This window comes from Cydia splendana, chromosome 7, assembly GCF_910591565.1.
Source record: "Cydia splendana chromosome 7, ilCydSple1.2, whole genome shotgun sequence".
NCBI classification, from domain to species: Eukaryota; Metazoa; Arthropoda; class Insecta; order Lepidoptera; family Tortricidae; genus Cydia; species Cydia splendana.
The window spans coordinates 23,230,941-23,254,266 of NC_085966.1; the positions used below are offsets into that span (position 1 = coordinate 23,230,941).

Sequence of the window (23,326 nt, forward strand, 5' to 3'; positions counted from 1 at the left end):
ATAATGGTTACAACGCCAAGGCTCCATAACTCTTGGCTTTGGAATGAAATTTCAGCTAGGTATTGGAATGTAATTTCAATCCACAACATTTATTCTAGTCATTCATGAACCTTCAGGGGCTCCAAAAACACACCAACCTCGGCATTGCGCACAGCCAGCATACTCCGTCATCCCAGCACTGTCACAACACAATCACTCACTGACCATCAACGAGCCCTATCACATTCCAATAAGGTTCACAAAGGCACAACACAATCACAAAAATACCGGGACACTAGTTTTTGCGAGGCGCGGATTGGTACTGCGCGAGCGGCCGGCGCACTGCACAGGGGAACCGGTCGGACCGGCGTCTGCGGCGCTCAGGTGGGTGACGCTATACGAATTACGACTATTTATACTTCTAGACATTCTTATCCAACGATATCGAGTGGTAAACATAGTAGCTAATCGTTTTTAGAAAGAAACGGAACCTATAGGATCACTCGTGTGTCTGTCTGTCCGTCTGTCACAGCCAATTTGAAGCCGAAACTACTGGACCGATTAAGTTAAAATTTGGTACTACTGGTTTTGCCAACTACTTATTTATATCGTGTGATTTAATTCATCGTATTCAAATATATATTTTATAATTGTAAGGTATTTTGAAGTTATTTAAGCAAATAGACAAATATTTCTTTATCTCCTAAACTAGGGTTCATATTACCTACAGAACCTATGAGAAAGGTCAAGGGTGAGTCGATTTTTAGGAAAAATGTACCTATATGATAGTTACCTATAGTTAATATAGTTTTAAAGATTACGTTCTTAACAGCTGATAGTCGTTAAATTGAATTAAATTACTCAACGGAATCGAAAGAGTGCTTGGCTCGCGTCCAGGCCTTGTTTTGAAGTGACAGTCCTCTTCCATCGAGTACTGCAAATGTTCGGACATTACGGTTTAATCGAGAAGTTTTAGGTTCCAAGTTAAAGTTCATTTTGAGGACGGGAGCTGTGGCAGTAAATAAATAAATATAAAGCCTCAATCATGACTGAAGAACTGATATCACAAAAAAGAATGACCTTATGATTTGCTTCCAGGACCTTTTTAGTTACTTTTATTCATTAAATTAACTAACCAATATGTGTATGATGAACCTACAGAACGATTTTTACTTTGTTTTGTTATTAAAATATTTAAATTTTATGTATGTATTTTGAATCAAAATAGATGTAGCCGAAAGCCAACACTCATCAATAAAGACAAACTTCACAGGCATGAGAAGTGAAAATAATTGCGACATTAATCTCAATAAGTTTCTGCGCCTGACTCGGGTCCTCCGAACTTCGCCGTGGTGCCACGAAGGCAGCCACCGGGCTCTTCAACTATAACAACGAAGCTTAACAACGTTTTGATTTTACTCCTTTATCATATTGAAGGCTATATCTAAAAGGCCAAATGTATCTAAATTAACAAGCATCCCTGATGACAGTTTAAATTTGTTTTATAAATATTTTTAATATATAGCTATGTATACCTACAAATTGGTAATTTAACTAAAATTATTCCAATTCCCCTATAAATAATGCACATTAAATATTTTTAATTTTCGAGATGCCACGTATTCGTTTCCAATTTACATCCAGAATATTAATCCGGCAATTACTACATTATTGTGGACAATGGATAATACCTACCACAAATACAGTGAGGTATTCAATCGCATAATTAATTAATCTTAATACCAACTAAAAATTAAAGCTATATATTACCCTGAAACCCGAACTGGCCATTTAAAAGTTAAATTAATACGTTATTTATTCAATACATTAATAATATTACTAATTGACATAGTAATGCATCTGAGACTATAAAATTTAAATTAGATGTGAAATTAAAATATCATGTTTGGAAAACCAATACTACATACTGCAAACAGCTTCACTACTTTGATCCTCAGCCTTTAAGACGATTCTACATGCAAAAACAAAACAACGGGTTGCACTCCGGGAGTGCCGACAGAAGTGAAAACTCAATGACTAGTCCAAAATGTCTGCAGCACTATGTATAATTGACCCATCCTCCTTTCTATTGAAAAAGTTTAGTTCCGAAATTGCTGGCCAGTGAGCTTAAATTTGTAGCGTTAATTGTTTAAAATGCGAATAGAAATTGTAAAGTTACCTTGCAATATATTTGGTCATGATATTTTGAGTTTTATTCACCAGTACTAGGGTTCACTTTTATTAGCGATTTCATCAACATGTAGCTTTATTGAATTATATTGAAGTGATATAAAGTTATAATGTAACTATGAGATCCTCGTATTTCAGCCCGTACAAGATTAGAACATTGAGCTTTATTGCTTAATATAAAAGTCCAGTTTTAAATAATTGACCTGATTATGATACGTTATGACTAAAGTTCTTTGGTGAATAACATTGTCCGTCACACATGACGTCAGCGCGTTACGCCAGTTTATAATTTTTTCCCCACCTCAAAAAGTGCTCAGCGCCGCTAAAGAAGTTTTCACTTCAAAAACTAATTTCGGATAGTTTAGTGGTGTTTTATTTATATCTCAGCTGACATTTGCTGGGACGTCAGTCTTTCCGTAACCACAGCTGGTGCAACTCAGCTGAAACGTCGGAATTTAAGGTAAAAACAATGAAATTATATCGCGGTAGACCCGTTTGTGTAATTAAATATAATAAAAACATTTTAATATTTCATACCGCTCCTTGCGATTTATGAATGATGGTAATTCTAAATTCGAATCTCAAGGAATCTCAGGATCTTGTATCGGTCTTAACCACACTGTCGCAAACCCAGAGCGAAAATTACCGAATCACAGGACAAGTTGGTAGATAATTACATACTAATTACGCAGTTTCGGGGTCGATACCGCTCATCGACAGGGCACGGGTCAGCCAATTCAGCGGATCCTCCATGTTTGCGGTTTGCGGGAACTCGGTCGCAACTTGCGGGTCAAGTTGATCTCAAACTTGCGAATACTTCATCTCCTGTGGGGTTTCTTGATAGTTTAAACAGGAGATTCAAAATTGGTTTAAGAGATGGTTTAAGGACAGGGGGCCGATTTTTGAATTTCGACCGCTCGATTTCGTGTATTTTGTTCAATAATATCTGCAGTACCCGGCATTTAAATTCTACTAATAGAATTGATAACGAGTAGTCAATACCACTCGATTCCCAATTTCTATCGCTCGTATTTCACAAATTATATTTTCGCTGTTATCCACCGAGTTTCGAGTGATGAAATCGAGCACTCGATTTTCAAAAATCGGCGTCCAGGCCACATATGAACTAGGGATGTTGCGGATGCAGATTTTTTGACATCCGCGGATGCGGATGCGGATATTTAAAGCCTCACATCCGCGGATGCGGATGCGGATGCGGATGTCATGATTTGGTACTTAAAAAACGTCAAATATTACATTTTTAGCATTTTTTATTTTAAAAAAATGAAACGTTTAGTATTTGAGCAAGAATGCGTTTGCATTTTATGTAATAAACAGTAACTTGGCCGACTTTTCGGGATCTAGACGATTTCGTTATATATAATGACGAAATTATCTAGCACTTACGCTGCCGGCGCCGCCGCTAATACGTTCCTGTTACCGACTTGGTCGACATCCGCATCATGCGGATGCTCCGCATCGATTTTATGCGGATGCAGATGCAGATGCGGATGTTGAAAATAATGCGGATGTTCCGCGGATGCGGATGCGAATATTCGCAACATCCCTATATGAACTACAAGTAGCGATGTAGGTACATATAATTGTTCACACATTTACGAGCTTCAACATTTTTTCAGCAGTGGTGTGGCCGATCCTTTAGCATTTAAAGACTAGGTTTTGTAGACCGTTGTTTCTGAAATTTGAACTTGTAAGTTATATTCATATCAACGTTTGAAATTTAATTGGAATTTAATAACTTCCGCAAAACTATGCGTCAGCTTCAGCGTCATCAGATGAGAAATGATTCTCAGATTTGGCAGGTTACCAGATAATAATGCATCGCTGGTTTATCACAAATCCTTGACCGAAACCTAACTAATAATGGCCGATACGTTTTAGTGATGATGAGTACATTAATTCGTGTACACGAATAGCTTCTAACACTAAACGCCTCGTCCTGCTTTCTGAGATAAAAAGTCCTATAACTTTATTATCTGGGAGCAAACTTTTCGATTGATGCAATTGCAAATCGACAACTGAATCGCTAAGATCGTTAAGGCTCCATTAGTCCCGATGTAAGCGTGATACGTGAGCGCTGCGCTGCGCACTTCACTTGGTCCATTGCACCAAGTCAGGGCATAAATCAGAGGCATCTCGCGCCGTTTCGGAAGTATTTCAAGTAGAGCTGTTATTCTTATAGCTTCTGAACATTCAACCCAAGCCAAACCAGCGAAGTGTGATCTTAACGGTAATATACGTGGCCTTTAAATTCATCATTGGGATTGGGATTATTTCTCAAAGTACGAGCGCACTCTGTGTACTGTTTGCCCTACTATTAGACGGCCTTTGTATGTCTTTTTATACGTTTTTCATAAAACTAACTAAGCTCATGGACCTCAATTCCACATTACACTGGTTCGCCGTACAATCGCCTCGCCCACGCTCCAAATCATGAGCATACGGCGGCGGGAGCAGGTGCCGGCGACGACGGAGTAATAAGGCGGGATTATTGGATAAACGGTTACTTTTCTGATACTTTATGGGAGAAGCTGTTACGGCGCCACGGGAAAATAGGGTTAAGGGAGTAATAATTAATTGCAATATCAGTAATTTTAATAATAAGTAGGTAACTTACATCATTTAGTTATCAAGTGTACGTTCGAATTGGCCTCCCGTTTTAGGTCACGTATTCACTATAAACAGTGTTGGTAAACAAAGTTTCTCAGAAAATGTACGGTACTCATTACGTAATTTTTTTTTATAATCCTGGTTTCTAAACGAAAATGTTTAAAGTGAATACGTTTAACACAATATAAAATTTACTTTCGCTTACTACTTATCTTTTTTCCAGATTATAACTATATAATGTGATAATATAGTTACTAACTTTTCCAGTGTACATTTAATATATATTTAAATCATAGCGCAATAAATGAAATAAATAAAATACTCAGTAAAAATGGAAAATCCTGTTCTACATACAGAGCGACAACGAGCATCTTTTCCATTCCACACTAGCACTTGTATTGAGTTTGCAATCGACAGTGCACGGTAAGTACGAGATTCACACTCGTAGAAGTCAAATGCGGTGCAGGCATTGGCATCCATATTTGTATCAGTTTATGCATTACCTTTGGATACACAAGAAGGCCCATCCTGTTTCAAATGATTTTATTTGGATACGACCTTGAGTCCCGTTATACGAGTATTCTCGCGTGCACCAATAAGCGCGAACCTTGTGAGACGACTCCAGATTGCATCTCGTGAGAAGTGGAGGACCAATCAGCGTTAGTTGCTCATGCTGTTTGATACAGCATGCAGATCGAGGTCGTATCAAAATAACGGAAAACAATATCAAATTGTTAAAACAGATTCGGCCTCAAGCTTGTAGGAATTCAAATAGTGTTGAGATTAGATTAGTTTTGGAATTGAACGCGCAATCGAAAAAGAGCATTTCACATGAAATCTATAAGCGAATACCAAAAATGATTACTTATCTGCAGCTCTGTGTATTAATGATACAGATAGCCAAATTTTAGGCAGGTTCTGTTTTGAAATATGATTAGTGACCATTTTACATTAAGCCATAATTACTATATAATATGTACATCTGATACGGCTCCATAATATGTAATTGGTGAAGGTGCTTAGTAAAATCGAAATATATTAAGGAATTATCCTACCACAGTAAGATATTTAAGATTAGTATTTTCATAAAGTTGGTTCTCAATTTGGTAGTGACTCCTGTTGGTAACGATTTCAGTTGCAAACAACCTATATAATATGTACCTAGGTATTAAGATCGGGTATATATTTTGAATATTGCATAAATAGGGACATTTGAATCCACACAACCCAAACCTTAAGTTTTATTCTTAAACCCAATATATGCGTATTTGCCGTCGTATCTAGTTTAATTTGAACCCTGGATAGTAGAGTAATAAGTATACGGAAAAACTTAACTGTTCGGATAGACCTTTCTATATATATATTTTTTAATATTGTGATGAATGTAAGCTTTGATAGGTATATTGTAACTTCATTATTTACAATATTTACTTAGATGAAAAGTTTGATTAATCCTGCAATCCTGTAGTCGTCAATTTCAATTTATTTAATCCGTTTTGATAAACAAATGTAAGAATTAAACTAAGTTTTTACTTAGACTGCTGGTCGCTCGAAATATAGTATTTTTCAACTTCCTGAGAAGCCTCCTTGAAATAGTCCACATCAGGGACCATTCCATTGCAGATTCCAACCTATTTCCGATCTCCGATTGTTTAGCATAGACATGTGCGGACCCGTGAACTGATAGAAGCAATTTAGCACCTTATTCATATGAAATAAAGGAGCAATTTCCTTTACAACAAAATGCATAAGCATTTTTGGAGAATAATTTCAACATCAGAAAAACTCTAAAAAAGCTGAATCTGACTAGTTACCTACAAAAATATGATTCGCTAAAATGATACAAATGTAACCGGCTGGCACTTGCTCGTTTAGAGGAAGAAAGTAATTTGTTTAGCAGTAACTAACACATAAAGCTCGTGTGTAACGGCGGCGCAAGTATTCTAAGATATAGCAGTAAAGTTTCCGCGATTAAGTGCCATAACTCATGCATGTAAGGTTTGCACTGCAATGGGTAACAACGTGACAAATGGATTTTTAATAAATCCTCCACCTCCCAGAATGTAAGTAGGTACATAAACAATAACGTCTATTATCAACTGCTGTACTTACTTATCATAAAATGTATCCTTTGAAATTTAAACGGATCGGTTTTTCGTCCAGAGCCAGAGCATACTGAGAATTTAAGCTTATCTGACTATAAATCTGTTCTTGCGAGCAACAAATAAATTTAGCATAAATCCGCGTAATAACGTTTGCAGCACTGACACAGCTGTTGCGAACATGCAAATTTTGTCGAAGAAGTGTATAAAAACTCTACAGTTTTTTTTACTTTTTCACGTTTTTACTGAGCATCATCTTCTGTATATTTAATAGAATCTGGCGTTTCTTCCCGAAAATCCATACTAATTAAAACAAAAATATTATTTATATTTATTTATATATGACGGAGGCACGGGCGACGGCAGTGGGCATAGTACCTCAATGTATTACTTCACAGCTAAATCAGTATGCTACCTTTGCTACAAGTGCATGAAATAAACATTCGAACTCGTTAACCATACTAGTGCCTACTAAAATATCTAGGCGTTATTGGGATGTATTTGGATTGCACTCAAATAAAAGGATCGCATAAAATCGTTCAAGTCTTTATTCAAGTCAAGCTAGGCCGGCTCCAACCGTACACCTCTGACCCGAGAAGATTTAGCCCTATTTGGGACCGGCAACAAACTCGGCGGGACACGTCTTTTCAAAACAACACTTCTTCTCTTTATTTTACAAAGGTAAGGTTCTAATCACACGTAAGAAATCAAAATAACACTTGGAATAAAACACTTAGCTAAATGGTTAAAGAACGTTGGATTCTATAAGCTATCAGAATAATCCTTCAGGTATAAGCCTTCAGGAACGTGGCGAGTTAGGCACGAGGTTGGCTAACGACCAGCGGCGGAGCCTCGCTGCTCCAGTCCTCCCGCCTCAACGTCAAGTTGGTCAACCTGCTTGACCAGTCTACCAACATAACGACAAAAATGCCAACTCGTGCCTACCTTCACCCAAGAGAAACCTCTTGACGTTCCAAAGCCTTCTACCTGTCATCTTAGTTCAACAATACGCCAATAGACGGCGTTACTCTCTACGTTATGAATTTCGTTACAACTTCCAAACAGCAAACATTGCTAGTAGTCAAACATTGCTAATCAATTGTATACAGGCGTCTAAAATAATGAACTATAATGCTGCAATACGTCCTTCTGGAGTCACGCCCCGACACGGCCGTCCTGCGGTTCACACGTCCCCGTGTGAGCGAGCCGTATCTGAAAAGGAAAATAAATTTGCAACAGTAATTGCTCTAAAACTCGGCCAACCTGACCATGTGAATAATAATAAAGAGTTGACCATGTCACAAAGTATTGTCTTTATTTTATGAAAGTAATGAAAAAAAGTATTCACATGAAAATAACGGACAACAGATAGTTCATTAACCTTAAAGTCCTTAAACATGATACAAAATTACAAGTCTATTTTCTCTCAAACTCTTTGCTTAACTGACCGATAATCCTGGGCAATACTCCAGGGTGACCGAACCACATGGACAACCCCGGAAGACGACCGACATTCCTGGACAATCCTGGGGTAACCGACAGCTACCTTGCCTTAGCTAGGTAACTCCGAGGACAACCCCAGGACGACCGACTTTCCTGGACAATCCTCAAGAACGACCGAAATCCATGGACAGTTCCTGAGGATGACCGACATTCCTGGACAATCTCTAAGGGTGACCGAACTCCATGGACAACCCCTGAAGACGACCGATATTCCTGGACAATCCTCCAGGGCGACCGAACCACATGGACAACCCCGGAAGACGACCGACATTCCTGGACAATCCTGGGGTAACCGACAGCCACCTAGCCTTAACCAGGTAACTCCGAGGATAACCCCAGGACGACCGACTTTCCTGGACAATCCTCAAGAACGACCGAAATCCATGGACAGTTCCCGAGGATGACCGATATTCCTGATCAATTCTCAAGGGCGACCGAAATCCATGGACAGCCCCTAAGAAAGACCAACACACATGAACAATCCTCAAGGACGACCGAACCTCCTGGTCAGCCCCTGAGTACAACAACAACTACAGAAACTCGCTCAGAAGTAAAGTTCTAAACAGAAGTAAAACATCTCAAAATAATCCCAACGAAATGTGAACTGCTCACCAGATTAATAAAGTATGATGCACGCGTCCAAAGGAAGTCCAACCCAAGCACGACGGCTGATGCTTTCCGCCTTGCAGTTGGCGTTGCTGCAGCAGATGGCGAGATGCACGATGTGGTTTATCGTAGCTGGCTGATACTGAAATCATCATTTGCACGGTATCAGTTCCATCGTGTACGTAGATTAAAATTCAAGGATTACGAGCGTGCTCTAGAAGAGGATACTAAAACATGTTATCAATGGATACAGGACTTAATTCTTTTATTTCAAATTAAAAGTTAAACTTCATTGAGTGTGTTTTGTTTTACTCTATGTATAAACACGTGTTCCAAAAGTGCTTAAAACTCTTAAAAAAAAATAACACGAAAAGTGACAGCTAATTAGTTTAGCAATTACACTCAAAATAAAAATCACTAATAAACAATTAGAACGAAACCTGTCCTTTTATTTCCAAATCTCCAGCACAGAAGATACTGCACAGCTGCTTCTGTGTCAGGGGCGTAATGGTGTCTGCAAGTTCGCTCGGCTCTGGCTGCAGGACACTGTAACATCAATCTTCATATGCGTAGCTCATGTTTCCATAGTATGCACGATTTGTGATCTATCACGGCATTACGGGCAATAATTTGTCGCAATTTTATTAATTACTAAACGTAAAGATTACATAATCCTATGCATTGGCAAATCAGCAGGATCAATTTCTAACGGTGCATTGTATTTTCATGAAAAAAATTTTTTTTGAGGGTAGATGCACAAGTGAGCGATGAAATAATATCACGTCGCGACAGCCAATATCTGGTTTTAATTAACAATATGGATTTCACATCAAAATAACTTAAGATCGCTTCGATTTAAATGGATTTTAAAAATTAATTGTATTTTCATGAAAAATCAATTATTGAGGGTAGATTCACAAGTGAGCGATGAAATAATATCACGTCGTGATGGTTAATACTTGGTTTTAATTAACAGTATGGATTTCAAATCAAAATAACTCAAGATCGCTTCGATTTAAATGGATTACAAAAATTAATTACAAAGAAACGTAACGATCCCAGAGATGACGTCACGTAACAACCGTTATGCTAGACTGCCTCAATCATAATTCACAATTTCACAATAATTCTCACCAAATAACATAATGAATTGCACTCACCTTTCAATGAAGGTTAGACACGTGAGCTTACCATTACCACGTGTCCAGATTATAGCATGTAGGTCCCCGAAACAAACCGGAAATACACCGCACTCCCAGCGCGTGGCTGTGTAAGCAATACACGAGACACGGGATCCCAACTTCTGATGACGGAGGCACGGGCGACGGCAGTGGGCATAGTACCTCAATGTATTACTTCACAGCTAAATCAGTATGCTACCTTTGCTACAAGTGCATGAAATAAACATTCGAACTCGTTAACCATACTAGTGCCTACTAAAATATCTAGGCGTTATTGGGATGTATTTGGATTGCACTCAAATAAAAGGATCGCATAAAATCGTTCAAGTCTTTATTCAAGTCAAGCTAGGCCGGCTCCAACCGTACACCTCTGACCCGAGAAGATTTAGCCCTATTTGGGACCGGCAACAAACTCGGCGGGACACGTCTTTTCAAAACAACACTTCTTCTCTTTATTTTACAAAGGTAAGGTTCTAATCACACGTAAGAAATCAAAATAACACTTGGAATAAAACACTTAGCTAAATGGTTAAAGAACGTTGGATTCTATAAGCTATCAGAATAATCCTTCAGGTATAAGCCTTCAGGAACGTGGCGAGTTAGGCACGAGGTTGGCTAACGAGTACGTCCGACTTCTAGCGCGGTCCGATCAAGACTCCCCACCAGCGGCGGAGCCTCGCTGCTCCAGTCCTCCCGCCTCAACGTCAAGTTGGTCAACCTGCTTGACCAGTCTACCAACATAACGACAAAAATGCCAACTCGTGCCTACCTTCACCCAAGAGAAACCTCTTGACGTTCCAAAGCCTTCTACCTGTCATCTTAGTTCAACAATACGCCAATAGACGGCGTTACTCTCTACGTTATGAATTTCGTTACAACTTCCAAACAGCAAACATTGCTAGTAGTCAAACATTGCTAATCAATTGTATACAGGCGTCTAAAATAATGAACTATAATGCTGCAATACGTCCTTCTGGAGTCACGCCCCGACATATAAATTTAATGTTTGTTATTTTGCGGATTAGCAAAGTAATATATTATTATTTTAAACAGTTCAGTCACAAAAACACACATCATTACACAATTACATAAGTAAAAAGCTAAGTTTAGCAATTTCCCTTTGGTGTCATTTATATATCGGAATCCAAAAATTCATATACTTAGTTATCACAAGTAACAGCCATCCACCCCAGAATGCCGCTAACTACAACCCGCCTAAAATGTGGACTCCTTAAGGCGCCACCAAATTCCCATTCACACAGGTGCTGTTTTATAACAACGAAACTTTACGAGGCACCACTATTTGTCAGACGCAACTGCTGCCGTTGCCATCAACGTAGTAGTTTAGTGCCGTTACCTATAAACTTAACGAATTAAACTATTCAACTGTGAATAAATAACAATAGTTATACGAATTTAATGGAACTGCTGCTGGGTATCTGCCAAGAGAGGATAACGTTCCTTTACTTTTTTTAGATACAAATTATTTCAAGCTTTGTTCAGATGCTGGTTTCTTGGAGGATAGACGTACAAACAGCAACAACCGTCCTAACACTCCTAACTGTACATCGGCGGACCTTATTAAAAAAAGCATAAGGTCGACCGATCTACAGTTAACAGTTTGGGCGATGCACAATGGTACAGTCACCATCAGATAATAAATATCGGAGCAGTCGAGGCTATAAATATCTGAACAATGCACTTTCACGTCTTTCTCTCTTTATATTTGTGAACACCTTGACCGCACCGATATGTAATCAGAATTAATTCCATGCTTAGTTATTAAGTTAAAATAATACAGCATGTTTATATTTAATTGACACAAATGTATATCAAGAGCTAAACTAACTGCCATCAAACTGTTTCGCGGTTTGGCAGTACTATTCCAACCTATTTTCATAAGACATGATTAATAATAATAGTAAAAAAAAAAGAGAATATACAGATACAGCGCCATATAACAACGGCGCCGAAAACGTAATACAGCTGCAGTTGACATCCAAACGTCACTTTAAAGGTTTTGGATTGCTACTGCAGCAGCATTGTTGGTGCAGCGTTGTAGCAACTGAAATAAACAACTAGGCTGGAGTTGGATCGTTGCGTACGAAATTTGAACGTTAAATGCAAATCCCTAAAAGTTTTGTGATAAGTTACTGTCATTAGTTCGTACACTGCGGCCTTTACGTCAAAGTTCGGCCAGTTTAATCTCGGCTGGTTAGTGTTTAGAGTTAGTCCGCAGTCTGGAGCAGTCTGGAGCATCTTCTGACGTTTGGCTTCCGGCTGTTCACAGTTCAAGACTTGTTGGACCATTATGTCTTACGATGTAAATGATTTATGGGACACATGGAAATTGTTTTGAGCCAATTAATCTGTACCAATGTTGGTCCAATATAATTTTACTAATTATTCGTTAGTTGAAGACTTACTGACATGACGTCGGATGGTTTTCAAAATAAAAAAAAACGGAAACGTCTCATATTCTTGTACGTGGAGGGGATCGAAATTTTCCGTTTGCAAAATGAAAGTTTCCTTAATTTCGAATCAAATTTTCCTGAAATTTTCGAGAACATTTCTAACTTTTTTGTGGCACAACGACCCGAAGTGGATAATTAGGTATAAAGTGATTAAATAAATCAAATAATCCTCACCTCACCTACTCCTACCCTAGGTGTGACCTCACCTATACGTACACAGCAAAACGTCATTTGTATATAAAACTTTGAACTGTTAGTTATAATATTTAAATATCTCCATACTAGTTATTCCAGTTAATTGTCTCCTTATTTTCTAAGACTGGAATATTAAGTAAATTTCCCTGTCGAATTTCGAATTTTGAAACAAAATGTAGACGGTATTTATAGAGGACAGCCAACGCTCTAGCAAAATTATGTAGTTGTAAACGGGCTATGAAGTTTAGCGGGTTACTGGATATTTACTATATTGTACGCTTCGCTTGCAACTTGGACGTACAGTCATAGTACTTATAGTTTAAAGCAGTACATTAAATATTATATTTGTTTATTTTTCCATTTTCAATAAGTATATAAGTAAAGAACAGTAGGTACTTTATCTGCACATACGAGTACAATGTTCCAAATAACGCAACCCACACAAGCGACATAAAAGGATTTCACGGTGGAGCTCATTTTCGGCTTGCGCGTCACGTCGCGAGGGTATTTTGATTGCATTGATTTAAAAAAAATTGTAAATGCCTTAGAAGAGTTACCGTATTATTCTTAAGTATGTGTTACCGATTTTGATCCTTCATACCTAACTACAACTTTCAAGTCCTCTTTTGACGAAAACGTCTTAGGTAGGTAGGTACTTAAAATTGGGGAGCTATTTTCTCAAAGAGATAGGTAAATCTGAGACGAGACTGCTGTTACACCACTTATAACAGAGAGCTTAAAGTGGAAATAAAAACAGTTAAATGGATCGATTACTAAACAGCTCTAAACTCAACAAAAAACTAGAGTCAAAATACTTACCTACTTTAAAACACTTATTGTGTGATGTGCATTTTTTATCATTAAGTATTTACTCATTTTCAGCAACCGTGTGTTCAGTCGAAAAGGTCGATAGGGACGTCCAATAAGGTCCCACCTTTTTTGTAGCAAGTTTCATTATCAAAACGAGAGTGAACCATTTTTATAAAATTTTATAAGATCCTTTAACTTAAAGGTACACAACCCCTCTCCAATTATGTTTTGGTTTTATATTACAAAACTTACAAACTAACACGATACTTAAAGGCAAATACTTGGTGAATTTATATTGAATTTGTGTTATCCGTAAACAATGGATACGGTTTTCTGTATAAAGACTTCTTCCATTAAATTAATAAAAATAATAAAGAAATCACAAATAAATACTCGGGTATGTATGTACGTACAGAAGGAGATTAAAGTCTTATCGTCTTTAACTTTTCCTCTATTTCTTTTACCCGCCAGCACCAAGAATATGAAAAATTCATTTATAATATTTAAAAAGTACTTTCAAAATGGATTTCCTCTAAAACCCGTGCGAGTTAAATTACCTTTTAATATAAAGAATGCAGTGAATAAAATCCGAATATAGTATTTCATCGCAGGAAATGCAAAGTCCTCAAGTAAAATATGGCGGTGCATAAGCTGCTCAACACTCTTATTCTTAAGTTTAGTATATTCTCGTCTATCAGCCTAAACTAAAACTAGCATAAATTGACCTCTATGTACCTACTTACTTTATGGTCTCACCTAATGATGCTCAGACTTGTTCATTGAAGTTAATTTAGAAGTTTGAATTCGGGGCTTAACAGTGGGCCATGTTTAATATAATTTGGTGTTAAATTGATGAATCGAATCCGTTGATATAACTCAAAAGACGGCCAAATGGTTTGGTATATGGTATTCGGAAGCTTATAATATACAACAACGGAGTAGGTATGTTCCCGAAAACATGAATTGAAAAGCCGTAAGACGGCTGTAGAGGTGAGACTGTTTCTTGATGAATTGACCAGGGGACGAGACCGACAAAATCAAAGGACGTTCCTCCTAGGTGTAGAAAATAATACTCACTACATCATACATGCGTGTTTGGAAATTCACGTCAGTCTGGTTATCAGCAGCGCAGCTGAAGATAAACGTGTGAATATCGAGGAACGGATCTGTTCTTCAAATATGGCGGGATATTAGCGTGTCGCGCCGTGTCGCTCCGATGTCGTGTCGAGGAGAGGCTTACGGGACGAGGATTTTCTCATAAACAGGCAACGGAGAAAATAGGTACGAGGTGGGTGCGGAAATATGTCTTAGGCTTATTTGGAAGCCTAAGGGTCGGTTGCACCAAACTGTTCGTATCATTAAAGAGTTCACTATTATGAATGGAAAGTTTCATAGTAAAGCGCCGGGGCGCGCCGGCTGACGTTGATCAGTCTGTCAAATGTGGTTGGTGCAACTAGCCCTAAGTGACGAACATTCCAAGCTTGTGTTATCTAGATTCTAGAGAGATTCTTTAAATACCGCCGTTAGTTTTCTTGACTGTTAAAGAATAATAGGAATAGATTTACTTCGTCATATTTTCTTGCATAAAATAAGGTTTCGTGGTGGTTTTCTCTTCTTGACGATCTTGTTGACGACATCATTTACTACTAACATTAAATTTCTAGTGATGCACAATGTATAATAGTATTTTAAATGATTTATAAAAGGGACTTTATTGAGACAAAAAATACAAACTAAACAACAATGATTTATTAAACTTACGCATAGTTTCGCACAGCATCGGATACGAGTCTAATTTATTTATTACAGTTACACTAAACAACACATCACGCACAAAACAACACGAAATAAAAATCATTAACAATGCTCACTTTAAACTTTGCTTTAAACTTTAAACAGTCTTTAAATTTTTTCAATAATTAAACCTAAAAGCAAGTTATAAAACTTGCATTTAGATAAAAACCTTTTTAGAAATCTTAAAAAACATTTATCAGCTACATGCCAACACGGATGACGTTTTTCAGTGACTTTTCGTTTATAATATAAAAAAGTGCTTCGTTTAAATTTTAATAATTATAAGCGCATTTAAAGGTAAACTGCAACATAATTTAAGAGCATAAAGAACTATAAGTGAAGATGAAATGTGTTGTACACTGTGTGCTTGCGATGTGTTTTTTGCTGGGCGTGTTCGTTGGCTTCATATACCTGATGACCTTGGTGGATCCAGGTAATATACTGAGCCTATAATATAATATGTAGGTATCATTGTATGCAACCTCTCGAGACGTGCTGGCCTGCCGGTACTCATTTGTCTTAAAGTACGTACATAGATCATAAACTACTTGGGTACACATTTTTGAGAGTCAAGGTTGACTTCTTCTCACCCTTAATTTATTGTACAAAACTTAAAGTTTGTCATCAGTTAAAATTAAATATAGCTATTAGAACCTACATTCCCCACAGTACACAGTTATACAATAGAATATATTATATTATATTCCAATAATGTCCATTATGTTTCTAAACCAGGCCTGCTAGAGTTACGTGAGAAGGCAGCTGCCATGATGAGAGAAGACCGCGGGGAGCCGGCCTTGCCAGAGGTCACCAGCACTTTACTGGTAAGTAGTCACTATGACTAGCAAAAAGCAGAGCTTTGTAAGGGCTCGCGGAGGTTTTCTACCTTAACGTACCGAACCGGTTGCTGTCCGGTACGCCTGTCTGTTACAGCTTTTACTTTGTTCTTTAAAAACGTGTCCAGACGACAAAATCAAATTGCCAATATCATCCACACGTAATATAGAATTTCATAAGTGCTTATTACATCCTACACGGCCGCCCAGTACTTTTTGTAAGGAACCCAACTGGCTTTCCTACATAATGTTGGGTCAGCGAGCCAATGTTCTTGAATTTATTTTTGCGTCCACTCCACACAATTGATCGAAAAACTATCCTGTCTGGACACCTACTGGCGGTAATCACGCTGCTCCGCACATAAACTAACACACACAGTTCCACTAGGTACAGCTAGGGTCCAGCATCAGCTCTATCTTGGGTACTGCTCTTCCAAGTTCTCATTAAGATGTGTCAGATGACCAAAACAGCGTGTGCCTATGTTGCACCAAACCTGAGTTCCACTAGGTACAGCCAGGGTTTAGCATCAGCTCTATCTTGGGTACTAATACCCACCCCCTACCCCTTAATACCCTAACCCTTATACTATACCTAAGAACTTATGTAAAAAGTAATGAAATAAACGCATTTGTATTTGTATTTTTGTATTTGTATTTGTAATCTCCTAAGTGCTCATCAAGACGAGTCGGATGGCCAAAACAGCGTGTGCCTATGTTGCAACAAACCTGAGTTCCACTAGGTACTGCCAGGGTTCAGCATGAGTTCTATCTTGGGTACTGTTCTCCCAAGTGCTCATCATGACGAGTCGGATGTCCAAAATAGCGTGTGTCTATGTTGCATCAAACCTGATCGAGTCCCACTAGGTACAGCCAGGGTTCAGCATCAGCTCTATCTTGGGTACTACTTTCCTAAGTTCTCATCAAGACGAGTTGCATGACCAAAACAGCGTGTGCCTATGTTGTATAAAACCCGAGCTCCATTAGGCACTGTCAGGGTTCAGCATCAGCTATCTTGGGTACTGAAAGTACTGATCTACCCAGTGATCATCATGACGAGTCGGATATCCAAAACAGCGTGTGTCTATGTATGTTGCATCAAACCCGAGCTCCACTAGGTACTGCCAGGGTTCGGCATCGGCTCTATCTTGGGTACTACTCTCCTAAGTGCTCATCAAGATGAGTCGGATGACCAAACCATAATGTGCCTTTGTTACACCAAACCTGAGTTCCACTAGGTACTGCCAGGGTACTGGGTCATTTTGCTGAACTGCACGCCGACGTTTCGATTGGCGTGCATTTCCCATACAAGTTGCAGTCGGGTTGTAGTCCGTCTGTATCGGCCCTAAGTCACTGAAGTTTGTATTAATTATGCTTATCTTTATTTATAATTTTAGCAGTTCCAAGCAATAGTAACACTAAAGGCGCCATTAATTAATTACGTAAGACAATTTTTGCCAGCTTTTGACCCCCTCCCTCCCCTATGTAAGAAATAATAAGAATAGGCTGATCCCGTCCCCCTCCCACCAATATAATTTATTTTCAAAAAAATATTTTTATGAATGTTTATTTGTACCTGTACAAAGGTAGGTACTTGAGCTCGTTTAAGCTAACTCTGCACCGTGTTTGATAGCATAGAGTGTGGAAGTATTATTTTAAACGTCATAATTTCATAGAAATTGAAAAAAATATCGCATCTTTGTGATCTTACTTAAAGCCCCCTCCAGACTATGCGCGTGAATCGCGGGCGAAGCCGCGAATGCGAGTGTGGAGTCGATTTCGCTGTCTGCGAAAATCGACGCCACACTCGCGTTCGCGGCTTCGCGCCGCGATTCGCGCACGAGTGAGGAGGGGGCTTAAGAACTATGAAAACCCCCTCCCACCCCCTTGTAAGAAAAAATAAGATATGTTCGACCCCCCTCCGCCCCAAAATCGTCTTACGTAATAAATTAATGGCGCCAAAACTGTATCTCGAACTGAAAATACCCGATTTAAGTTTGCTAACACAACATGACTGATCATCACATCGTCAGCGTCACAAAACATACGAGTAAATTGACCTCCGCAGTAAATATACAGCAAGATTGATTGTTCTAGTAGGTATTCACAAAAACTTAATTGCTAAAATGCCAAACCAAGTGAAGCGAGGTGGGTTGAATCCAAAATTGTACCCACTTTGGTATTCATCGTTGTTAATGGCGTAAGCGCCATCGACATTATTGAACTTGAAAACACCACATAGGTATCGTATTGTCTGTATACCCACAACACAAGCCTTCTTACTTAGTCAATTTGTATAAGAATGTCCAATATTTATTTATTTATTACTAACGCCATCTGTTAGAGAAAGAAATAATTAACATTAGCACGAATGTTAATTCATCATTTTGCCAACAGATGGCGCTAGTAGTAATACAAAGTGTTATTACTTTATTTTATTTTTTTAGGTTTATAAAATTATATTTTTATGTTTGATAACACATCTAGACATGAATTTAAATTACTATGTTAAATTTCAAACCTAACAGTGCAGTAGTTTTTCCGTAAAGTGTACCACAAGAATGCATAGTTCGTCGATTAGTGATAGGGCTCGCTTCGCTCGCCCTAATAATGCAGAAAAAAAAAGAAAATTGAAAAGCATCGCTATGTAGTTATTGACGAGTAACTGAAGTCATTTTGAGTACACTCGTTGAGATCTAGAGGTTTTACAGTTTTAGGAGTTATATGAACCAGTGAATAGAATCAGGCGTTACTTTGCGGAAATCCATATTAATTAAAACTAAAATATTACTTTGCTAATCCGCGAAAAGATAACGTGCTAGTCAATCAGTGCTAACCCGTTATACTTACTTGCGTATTTTTACATGCAATTAATATTCCCACCCTCCCACCGCAAAAATAAATACGCAAATAAATATAACAAACCACCACCAAAAGAATAATCCTCGACACGCGTTTCGCCTCTCTACGAGGCATTCTCAGGAGTTGTTGATGGTCTGACGCCCGGCAACGGTTTCCGTTCTTATTCTATTGGTATTCTTTTGGTGGTGGTTTGTTATATTTATTTGCGTATTTATTTTTGCGGTGGGAGGGTGGGAATATTAATTGCATGTAAAAATACGCAAGTAAGTATAACGGGTTAGCACTGATTGACTAGTACGTTATCTTTTCGCGGATTAGCAAAGTAATATTTTAGTTTTAATTAGTTATATGAACCACCAAATCACAGCTCTACGCAGGTGGTCCATTGGAATCAGACCGAAAGAGCAGTTTATACAAGCGTGTAGCACGGCCCAACAAGTGCCTACTAAACTTATACATAGGTACGCGCTCGCATAAAGCTCTAGTAGCCTAGCGGTTAGGCTCGTGCGACTTTCAAACCGAAGGTCACGTGTCTAAACCATTTACTACTGCCGTATTCGAACTTCAAGATATTCACAATAGACGACACGTACTAGATCCATTCTAGATACTATATAGTTTAGATATCAACTAGTTCTCTTTTGCAGCGCAATTCGGGCAACCAATGTCACTTTTACGTAAGATAGAGTAAGATATCTATTAGATGTGAATTGGATCTCTAAGTCATATCCTGTGGAAATCGTTCAAGAGTATCTCCAGGATAGCGCAAATGTCAAATTTGACAGGTTAGATCTTAAACATGTCGTTATCGTATCTTGGTGATGTCTAAAAGATATCTAATAGATATCTATTTCAAAATCCGAATCAGGCCCCTAGTCTACTCATGCCTAAAACTAGAATGCCCACAAACTGCGTTTCTGCTTTGTTGCAGCCGTCGGAAGACTACATGGACGGCGAGACAGTGTTGAGAAGAATGCTACCTAAGAGGCCCATATATTATTAGTAACGAATGTAGCGAGGACTGTATTGGTGTAGTGTAGCTATAGTATATTCGGTGTAGTGAATTATTAATTTATAACAAAGTTTTTAATAATAAATAGTAACATTCTCATACTTTAGCCTTGAATTATTTTATATCAAGTGTACACTACTAATTAATCAATAAGATATAGACACATGAATGGCTTTTGAGCGGGTGCATTACATTTGTTATAATTACTTTTCATATATTATAGTTTGATATATCGTTATTTTGAATAACGTAATAAATGCCATAATACCGTAATACCTAATTAACGGTATACATAATGTTATTATTGGTATAGTGGTCATAAGGTATACTTGCACTTCGTCTAATATACATTGCCATAATTATTACATACTCTAAAGCATATTATTTGTTATAACAAGTGACATCACATAATAATTTATGTAGCATAATAGCTGCATTACATAAATGGGTTAGGTTAGGTTGAAACTGCGACTCCGCATAAACGAATAACTAGCTAACAAAAGGAGGGTTAGGTTAGGTTAGAACTTTGACCCGCCGTAGAATAAAATATTCTATCAAAAAAGTGGTTTAGATTAGGTTTGAACTGCGGCCCCCGCAGAACGAAAACCGTGAAAAAGTAGGTTAGGTTAGGTTAGAACTGCGACCTCCCTAGAATAAAATAGCTAGCAAAAGCAGTAGGCCTACGTACAGTCACCTGCAATAATATGTTACTCTTCGAAAGCCGCAAAAATATGTGACACGCTCTTATAGCTCTACAAATAAGATCGTGTCAGATATTTTTGCGGCCTTCATCGTGTAACATATTATTGCAGGTGACTGTACTAGTTATAAAAAGTATGTAAAACTTTACGTTATCACTAAATGAAATATGACAAAAAAATTTATATGATATATGTATTTATACTTGATAAAATTGTATGAAGTATTACGTTATACAAAAATATAATATAACAAATATCATTTTAAAACATGTTTATATACTATTTGAATTTATATTACATTAGGCATTATATCAATGACAGTTTAGATAAAATCACTATATAATAAAGGAAACGTATTATAAAAATTACATTATAACATACAATAATATACATCAAATGGCGTTATAACAAATGTATGATAGATTTTTATAATTATATGAAACATTACACACCCCTTTTGAGCCTATTACAGACTGTAGTACAGGCAGTGTCAAATGAGGAGACAACGTATGGCCGTGTAGAGTATGTTGGTATGGGTAAACACGGCAGCAAGCCTGGCAAAGGCATGTAGTTTAAATGAACTGACTAGAAAAAAAATTAAAAACAGACTCTGAGAGAACAAACAAATTGAATTTCAGCGATTTAGAGCTTTATTACAATAACAACAAATTATTGTACCTAAGTGATTTTACCTACACGTTAACTGCAACCAATTTAAAATTGCCTGTAAGATCTCGGGTCAGAGCAGCCATAACGTCGTATCGTAAGATAGAAATCTTTATTAAGGGCAAGATCACCGCAATATCCAGGAATGACCGTTGTTGGTGCTTCTCGATGGCGAAATATAGGAGGTAATTGTGTGTACAGTGGAAACATAATATACAGGTTTATATAAGTACTACAACAAATCTACGTGCAGCCTACTGAAGATTGTAAAGGTAAGTATATAAAAAATAACAATTTCCTTAAGCATAGACAGTAATGTTCTTTATATCGCTACTTTTGTAACAAGTACTCAACCACGATACTCAACTCACGACTAAGAAGACTCGTGGTTTGAATTTTTCGAGTTTAAATTCTTTCCATCGAACCCTTTTACGGCTTTTAAAATCTTTACCTACTGTTAGGGTATACGGCTTCAATTAACTCCTTCCATTTGCTTCCCTCTTTTACAAAAAGTTCGTAGCCTAATGTGAACATTTACAGTAGGCAGTAGGTACGCCTACCTATTTACCACGAAATAAAAAAGACAAACGATTTTAACGCCCGCGTAATGGTGTCCCTCGTCCCGCGATATACGGGAGGCAATAAAGATGACACGTTAGAGTAAAGAGTTTATAGTAGAGAGAGACAGAGGCATGTTAGAGGTAGACAGAAGGAAGTGGAATGAACATCTGTTTTCTTTTTAAATCGTTTTCGCGGCTGTTTCGGTCTTCTGCAACAAGTTTGCCGTTTTGTAAACATGAGTTAATACGTGTTTGAGTGTTTTACTGTTGTTGTTCCATCAACAATAGATGGATATTAATAGGATACTCGAGGAATGTTAGAGGGTGCCTGTGCCTACAATACAAAATTGAACAACAATATTATTTTCAGCGATCAAATTCTACAAGTCATATCTCTAAGCCTATTCTGGTAGCAGCACTTATCGAGCGTGACAGAACAATTTTAGAATACGTCACTGACAACGCGTCTTGGGATAAGACAAGCGTTATATCATGTTATAGGTCAACCACTTATCTCTGGCGATTAGTGAAGAAATTGTCTGATGATTTTGTAGCAGAAAGTAGTTTAATTCTAAGACTAATTTATATATTTTTACTTAGCTTGCATCATGCAGCCAGGCTTTCAACCAGATCAAAGCTGGCTATAATGACTTCTTACCATTCACCTCAGTAACGGTAAACTGTGTACGTCTGAGGAATCTAAAACGATTTAACCTTTAGCTCGGGCCTTGAGTTATTTATAGTTGAACTCCTACTTTATCCACGTGCCGCCCAATCTCTGCATCAATATTTTCGGGTCCGGAACAAAATAGTAACCGTTCTGTTTATATTTGTCCGTCGCCACTCGTTTCAAATAATATAAGCGCCGCTTGAGTTTTACTGGCCATCAAATTTTATAGGGCAGTTCTACGCAGGTACACAAACATCGCGGCAAAAAGGAACCTTAGTTTTAAGGAAATAAGAGCGTTAGGATGCAAAAACTACGGGACACTTGCCTACGGCAAAAGGAAGAAGTTTAACGGTGAGTAGATAAAAATAACTTAGATTTTAGGAGAGGATCCCCTTTTTAGAATGTTTGACAATTCGGGTGTCCGTTACGGTTCATGTTAGATGACGGTACTGTAGGTGACTCCACGCGTAGCAGCAGTGACAGCAATTTGAAATACGCATTCAATTGTTTAACATCCCTACTATAATAGGTATGTAGGTATTATAAATGCGAAACTG

The 23,326-nt window shown here is 37.9% G+C and overlaps 1 protein-coding gene and 2 long non-coding RNA genes across 4 annotated transcripts in view; 2 read left to right on the plus strand and 1 right to left on the minus strand.

Moving 5' to 3' along the window:
• Positions 1-290, minus strand: part of LOC134792382 (EGFR adapter protein-like) — a 117,774-nt gene extending 117,484 nt beyond the window's left edge. The window contains exon 1 of one of the 2 annotated variants that reach the window (XM_063763669.1): positions 138-290. In XM_063763669.1, coding sequence (XP_063619739.1) covers positions 138-161 — 24 coding nt within the window. In that variant the 5' untranslated portion in view covers positions 162-290. The remainder of the gene's footprint in view (positions 1-137) is intronic. The other variant, XM_063763668.1, reaches the window with a different exon arrangement.
• LOC134792430 (uncharacterized) overlaps positions 1-23,326 on the plus strand; it is a 371,120-nt gene that overhangs the window by 200,149 nt on the left and 147,645 nt on the right. The window lies entirely within an intron of this gene.
• LOC134792434 (uncharacterized) lies at positions 15,715-20,479 on the plus strand. The gene is made up of 3 exons (XR_010144418.1): positions 15,715-15,898; positions 16,201-16,289; positions 20,092-20,479. It is a non-coding gene; the product is annotated as an uncharacterized LOC134792434 (long non-coding RNA).